Genomic DNA, 8,067 nt, shown 5'->3' on the forward strand with positions numbered 1-8,067 from the left:
AAGGAGATCGGTGGGTTTTATTGTATGTGAATTATGCCGCCATAAAGCAGAAAGAGAAATAAACACCTCAAACAGGAACGGAAAGAATCCAGTAGCAGGAGACCAGGACAGGAAGAAATGTAACCTGTTCTCTTTATCTGAACCACGGGATACCCGACAGAAACTCCATCCATGCCGAGAAAGGAAATGGCTTAAACTGAAGTTAAGTGGGAAAGAACTGCCCCCCCCACACACACACACTTTGTTTTACATTTAAGTGGGATTTATGTTGTTATTTTCTATTGATTTTATTCAGGTAGAGTCTCATGAAGCCCAGGCTGGTAGCTTTCTATGTAGCCGAGAATGACCTTGAATTTCTATTCTCCTGCCGCCACCTCCTGAGGGCTGGGATTACAAGCCTGTGCCACCACACCCAGGTTGTTCCTTGCTGGGGATTGAACTCAGGGCTTTGTGCATTCTAGCTAGACAAGCACTCTACCAACTGAGCTATGGGTCCAGCCTGCATTTGACTGTTATAGAAACTGACTGGGTGAAGAAGAGAGAGGGTAGAGGTGGATTGCTGTGGGCTGTTGTGTGCAAAGTAAGATCCAGGAAACACAGTCTAATGTAAGACAGTGGGGGTGGGGGGTGGACAGTGGTGAGGGGTTCATCTGTCTTTGGAAAGTGACCTGGAAGCAATTAAAGAGATGCCTTCGGTGGCCACTGCTGAGAGAAGCATGCGACAGATCTTAGGACAGCCACTGGAGGGACATACAGTTAGAGAGAAGTCAATAACAGCAAGTCACAAATTCTGAATTAATCCAAGAACAGATGGAGAAAAGGCTGAGGGCGGAGAGAACAACGGACAGATGGGATGGAAGATAACTGGCGAAGGGCAGGTTTTTATCCCAGTCATAGCCGGAGTGCGAATAAAAGACAGATTCCCAGATTGGGGAAGAATGGAAGAGCTGACTGCCAACCATCTGTGAGAAACATGTAAGTATAAACACGGAGTGAGGTTACAGGAAGAGGATGAGAAACGAAATACCACACAAACACTAAACCGAAGAAAGTAGGCAGTGGTGTGTGTGTGTGTGTGTGTGTGTGTGTGTGTGTGTGTGTGTGTGTGTATGTGTTCTGATTTCCCTGGAGAGACAGTTCCCAGGTTAAGAAACCCTACTGCTGCTGGGTGGTGGTGGCAGCACGTGCCTTTAATTCCAGCACTTATGAGACAGAGGCAGGTAGATCTCTAAGTTCAAGGTCAGCCTGGTCTACAGAGCGAGATCCAGGACAGGCACCAAAATTACACAGAAAAACCCTGTCTCAAAAAGCCAAAAAACAAGAAGAAGAAGAAGAAGAAGAAGAAGAAGAAGAAGAAGAAGAAGAAGAAGAAGAAGAAGAAGAAGAAGAAGAAGAAAGAGAGAGAGAGAGAGAGAGAGAGAGAGAGAGAGAGAGAGAAACAAAAGAACATGTACTGTACCAGTAAAGCACCAGATTTTGGTTCCCAGAACCCACATCAGGGGGCATGTTGTCTTAGTTAGGGTTTCTGCGATGAAACACCATGACTAAAAAGCAAGTTGAGCAGGAAAGGGTTTATTCAGCTTACACTTCCACACTGCTATTCACCATCAAAGGACGCCAGGACAGGAACTCAAACAGGGTAGGATCCTAGAGGCAGGAGCTGATGCAGAGGCTGTACTGGCTTGCTTCCCTTGGCTTGTTCAGCCTACTTTGTTATAGAACCCAGGACCACCAGTTCAGGGATGGCCCCATCCACCATGGGCTTGGCCCTCCCCCATTGATCACTACTTGAGAAAATGCCTCACAGCTGGATCCTATGGAGGCATTTCCTCAACTGAGGCTCCTTCTTCTCTGATAATTCCATTCCGTGTCAACTTGACACGCAAAACCAGCCAGTACCTATATGGAGAGTTGCCTGTAACTACAGCTCTAGGGAATCACACATGCACACACATACACACTTATAGACCCATGATAGATAAATAGATAGATAGATAGATAGATAGATAGATAGATAGATAGATAGATAGATATAGAATAGACAGATTATATAGAAACAGACAGATAGGTAGATAGAGATGAATAGATTGGTAGATAAATAGGCATGAAGGTCACAGGACTATAACAATAAATACACAATGATGACAGTATATAAGCCGTAGAATGGACAGGTAAGCTCCACAAGGTCACAAGAATGAGGTCAAGAGGCAAAAAACAAATCTGTCTTGATATGCTCATAATTCAGGATCAGAAATTAAAATTTATTTAGTCATTGGGCCAAAGTCTCATGTAGCTCTGACTGGTTTTGAACTCACTAGGCAGTCAAGGATGACCTTGAACTTTTGATTCTCCTGCTTGAACTTTTGATTCTCCTGCCTCCACCTCCTAAGCACCGAGTTGACAGGTGTGTGCCACCATGCTCTGTTTCTGTGGTGCTGAGGACGGAACCCAGGCAAGTGCTCTGCCAGCTGAGCTAGCCCCCAAGTGCAAACATTTCTAAAATACCATTTATAAGAGAACCAAAAAATATATAATTATTGATTTTATTTTATATGTATGAATGTTTTGCCTGTATGTGTGTGTATGTATCATGTCTGGTGCCCATGGAGGTCAGAAGAGGGAATCAGATCCCCTGGAACTGGAGTTAGGGGTGGTTGTAAACCACCACGTGGGTGCTGGGAATCCAACCCCAGTCCTCTGCAAGAGCACCAGTGATCTTAACCACTGAGCCATCTCTCCAGCCCCTAGTTGGGAATATTTTTTGGAGTGTTGAGCCTATTTTGTATCTTGTTATGTTGGTGGCACCATAGGAAAGTCTCATAGCTGCTTTCTGGAGTAGAAGGATATTTATTTGTTTGTTTGTTTATTGCTTTTGTTTTTGTTCTGTATTGCTGAGGAGCAGGGTCTTACCATGGAGCCCAGGTTGACCTCAAACTCATTATCTAACACTGGCTAGGTTAGTACTTAAAATTCTCCCGTATCACCTCCTAAAGTGCTGCAATCACAGACAGGTGTGTGGACCACTACCCAAGTGCAAGGGTAATTATTTTTTTATTGTATTATTCCTAAATAAACCAATGTAAAACAAAAACCCCACAAGCTAAGAATGGCACAGCCAAAGGTGACGGGAGTGTGGATGCTTGGTGATGCCGGACTGTCTGCCTGTCCCTCCATGCCACAAAGCCTTCAGTCTAGTAGATGTGTTTGGAAATCATCTCCAATGGAGTAGGACAGTCTGAGCCAGCCTCTCCCAAATCAGGCGTCTTAATCCCCTCCGCTTCTCCTCTACAGCAACTGGGCTTCGGAGCTCATGGCTTACACCAAGCTGAGGCATCTCCCTGTAGGTCCATCTTCATTTTCCCCTACTCGTGAATGAGAACTAAAACTCAAGATGCTTAAAGATGGGGCCCTGCAGCAGTAAGGACTCAGCACCTCAGTCACACATCAGTCATGAGCCCCGTCCGTGGCATTTGGAGTAAGGGGAATGATAATCAATTATCTTGCACCTTTGGAAAACCGTGCCTGTACAGAGAGTCATGATTAATTAGCACCTTAGAGGCATCTCTGACTGTCAGGGCCAGGCTAAATGCAAACCTTCAAAGACATAATGGCACCTCAGGGGGTTTATTCAGCAGAGAGCTTACACCAGCATGCGCCCTAACATGGAAACCTCATGAAGCCTGCAGCCAGAAATCAAAGAAAGATATCAACTTTGAAAATCAATCTCACGATTCCGTGATGCATGAGCTGTCATAGCTTAAAACAGTGACAACAAGAGAATCTTTTTACAGTTTTCTTCCACCCCCTCCTCCTTCAAGACTGACAGACAGGAGCCAGGGAGATGGCTCAGCGGTTAAAGGTGCCTGCTGCCAAGCTTGATGGCCAACATTTGATACCTAAGACCCACATGGTAGGTGAGGAGAAGCAACTCTCACAAATTGTCCTCTGACTTTAACGTGTGTATCATAGTATACACATAGATGATAGATAGATAGATAGATAGATAGATAATAAATGTGATTTTTTTAAAAAAAATTAAAGATAGAAAAGAGCTCTGAAACCATCTAGTTTCCTCAAAAGGAGTCAAAACATACATTTGTTCCAGTACCACGAAGTCCCAAGGACAAAATGACCCCATTCAGGGCTGAGTTAGTGGCATCGGGAATTTATTTTCTACCTCTCTCTTTTTCCACCTTCTTCCTGTTGGCTCCATGCTCTACTGAGCTAGCTGCCATACAGTGGCTGCAGAGGTGTCTTTCTATGCCCTTACATCAGCAGCAAGTGTCCGCTGCCTCTCAGTAGGTGGTGCATCCCTCTCTAACCAAGCTCCGTGGTTGACGAACTGGTTGATGCAAACACTGAGTTGGACTCTGTATTCAAGGCCTGGGTCCTAGGCTAGAGCCACAGGTAGAGTTTAGGGGCTGAAAGAAGCTGTGATCAGTGTTTCTAGTTAGATTCTTGTTTCTCACACATCTGGAATTTGCAGCACAGAGAACCTGGCTTTGGCTAGTGAAAGGTGAGTGGTTACTTTCATGCAGAGGAACATATTGAAGATTCCGGTTACAAAGCCTCACTTTTCACCACCTTCATCCGAGTGGCTACAAGGAGCCGGACTCCTCGGGACACTGAATGATGCTTGAAATGAGAACCAAACCAAAGACGACATGTAACAGCCACTAAGAGCAGGGGCTATGCTGTCTTGGTAGGTTGGCTTGTGAATTAGAAAAGAAATCAAAGCCTGGATTCACGGGATCGGTCAGGCTCCACTCTGAGATACAAAGCTGAGATGCTGGCCTGTACGACTCAGCTTAGCTGACCATATCTCTGTTCTTCTGGCCCCTGGCCTCAAGACATTGGAATCATTTATATGAACTGATCCCCCCCACACAGAACCCCCACTAGGGTTAAGCCCTTTTTCATCCTTCCCTGTCCCTTTCCTCCCACTCACATATTCCATGGCACAGGCACCATAATGCTACCCCTTCTACCGATATAAGACATGCTGATCCCACAAACAAAAAAGTAGGACTTATGATCTTGTTCTACATCTATAGTTGCTTGAGGCTTAACTCCCCAGGCCTCAGTGCCTATTTCATACAACTGAAATAAATGTTAATACTCTGTCAAGTCAATCCATACCAATAATGCTTGGCACACAGTAAGTGCTCTATGATTTCAGTATCGATCATGATGATGATGGTTGTGATAATGATGGTGATAATGATCATAATAGCAGTGATAATGGTAAAGAAGAAGAAGAAGAAGAAGAAGAAGAAGAAGAAGAAGAAGAAGAAGAAGAAGAAGAAGAAGAAGAAGAAGAAGAAAGGGACTGGAGATACAGCTCAGAGGTTAAGAGCACTGGGTGCTTTTCCTGAAGACTCAGATTCAACTCTCAGCATCCTCATGGTGGCTAATAACCATATATAATTCCAGTTCTAGGAGATCCAATGCCCTTTTCTGGCTTCCTTGGGCACGAGGCACTCACATGGCACATAAACATGCCTGCAAGTAAAACACTCACACACATAAGGTAAAAATAATTTTTAAAAAGTTAATGATGATGATGGTGGTGGTAGCAGTTATCACGATAGTGGTGAGATCAATGGCAATAATGAAGGCAATGATACTGGAGAGGAAGACGATGATGATATGATGGTTGTGATGATGGCAGCAATGGTGATGATGATAGTGATGATGGTGATGAAGATGACAATGTTGCTCCTGCTACTGGTAATAATGGTGATGATGATGTGATGTGGTAGTGGTGACAACACTGATGGGGTTGTCATGGTGATGGTAGTGATACATAGTTGATAGTGATGATGATGATGGTGGTGGTGGTGGTGGTGGTGGTGGTGGTGATGATGGTGATGGTGATGGTGATGATAGTGATGATGGTGATAATGGTGATGGTAATGATGATGGTGATGGTAATGATGATGGTGATGGTAATGATGATGGTGATGGTAATGATGATGGTGATGGTGATGATAGTGGTGGTGATGATGATATGGTGATGGTAATGATGGTGATGATGGTGATGGTGGTAGTAGTGATGATACTGATGGGGATAATAGTCATGATGATGGTAGTGATGTTGATAGTGATACTGATTACGGTGATAATGATGGTGATAACAGTCATGATGTAGTTCAGGATGCTAAGCATTCGATTTCCTTCCTGTTGTAAGTAGAACCTTATTCTAAAGGATTCCTACCCCTCTGTAGTGGATAGGCATCCCAGCATTGGCCTGGAAGTTCCAACCCCCATTGAGGCTTCGGTAATGGTCACACCCACAAGGCGGGGCAGAGGAGGAAGCAGAAGACGAAGGATCGGGAAGAACTCACTCTCTTGGTTCCGGGACGCCGGACGCGAGAGGTGGACCGAGCAGAGTTCTCCAGAGAACGCCGCCGCCGGACTACCCTCTACCTTGCCAGACTCTGCGACCTACCCCTTCATTTGTAAGTTACCCCACAAAATAAACTTCCCTTTTAACTACGTGGAGTGGCCTTAATAATTCCACCAATACCCCTCTCTCATTCTTAGCGTCTCAGAAAACACTTACCGAGTGCCTCCTATGTAGCAGACAGTGACCTCCGTGCCACCTGTCCATGTTTCTAGCAAGAAAAGACTTCTGTCTTGAGGAGCTTGGGTTCATAATTATTAGGAGTTAACAATGAGTGGGGTGGTGGTGGTGGTGGTGGTGGTGGTGCACGCCTTTAATCCCAGCACTCAGGAGGCAGAGGCAGGTGGATCTCTGTGAGTTCGAGGCCAGCCTGGTCTACAAAGTGAGACCCAGGACAGCCTCTAAAGCTACAGAGAAACCCTGTCTCAAAAAAAAAAAAAAAAAAAAAAAAAAAAAAAAAAGAGTCAACAAGCAAGGAAACTAGACAAGTTAACAAGTAATGCATCTGTGACAATGGAAAGCAAGCAGGGTTGTGCAAGAAAGAAAAAGTTGCATGCACTGGAGAAGAAGAGAGAGCTGGCACTCACAAAGCATGCCACAATGCCTCCGAGTCTGTTCAAGTCACTGGGTGCATGAGGACCCAGGGGGAATGCTGGCATCCTCCTCAGACACTGTGCATTAAGAAGGGGATAGTCTCTTGCCCTGCTCATCTCGCTAACCTGGAAGGCTGTATGCACACGGTTGCAGTCCCCGGAGCCCCTAATAAGAAGAACTTGATTCCAAACCAAGCCTGAAGAAAGCAGCATTGAGAAAACAGAGTGACTCTTGATGACCCTGCTCGCATCCCTGGGCCCAGTCACCCTGAAACTCACTATGTCTACACCAGTCAGTAAGTTTCTTTTTCTGTCCAAGTCCACTTGAAATGAATGGTTTTGAAATTAGTTGTTGCAACCTTCAAGGAAGACACTTTGAATGAACCAGTACTAGCAGGCCCTAGATCTCCACGCTTTTGCCCTCTGTCCATCCTCCAAACACATAACTACCCAGCTGCTCTCTGCACACCATTCACATTCTCTCCCCCAAACAGCACTCACCCTTCCAAACCTCTATGTCATCCTCTGTGCTGAGATTTTTAAGGATAGGCGTCTACCCTAGACAGAGTAGCTTCCAACGCTCTACCTCTGATGGTTCAGCCTGCTCCCCTCTGTGTAGAAAAGCACCATCCACTGAAGCTTGCCTTATACAGTGGTGCTCTGGGCAGCATGTATAAATATAACTACAAATTCGACCTTTCACATTAATAATTGCCTGTTTCCATTCCCACCAACATCTACATGCCAGCACCCACGAGCAAACTGATCTGCACTTCCACTGGACAGCCCCTGTCCTGCAGCCCTCTGTCTTGCGGGCAGCCCACCCCCCACGCACGCCCCCATGCCCACCCTCCAGACCCCAGCCTGAGGGTCTGGCAGAATTTAAGTCATTTCTCATCACTTTTCTCTTGACACTGTGGTTGACGTCAAGTCTTCAGAGCTGTCTGTACCCTCCCAAGGACCCAAGCAGTCCCCTCTTACTACCTCTAGCTCGTGGCTAAGGACTGAACATGTGTGTGACCCACCCTGCTGATTCCTAGGTGAGAGTCCTAGTCCTTGGTGTGATGA

General features: G+C 45.6%; 1 protein-coding gene across 1 annotated transcript in view; it reads right to left on the bottom strand.

Annotated features, from left to right (window-relative positions):
• The window catches only part of Adgrd1 (adhesion G protein-coupled receptor D1), a 125,216-nt gene extending 119,427 nt beyond the window's left edge, over positions 1-5,789 (bottom strand). The window contains exon 1 of the mRNA XM_036171637.1: positions 5,628-5,789. Coding sequence (XP_036027530.1) covers positions 5,628-5,789 — 162 coding nt within the window. The remainder of the gene's footprint in view (positions 1-5,627) is intronic.
• Positions 5,790-8,067: the final 2,278 nt, after the last annotated feature.

The sequence above is a fragment of the Onychomys torridus genome, chromosome 22 (assembly GCF_903995425.1).
Source record: "Onychomys torridus chromosome 22, mOncTor1.1, whole genome shotgun sequence".
NCBI classification, from domain to species: Eukaryota; Metazoa; Chordata; class Mammalia; order Rodentia; family Cricetidae; genus Onychomys; species Onychomys torridus.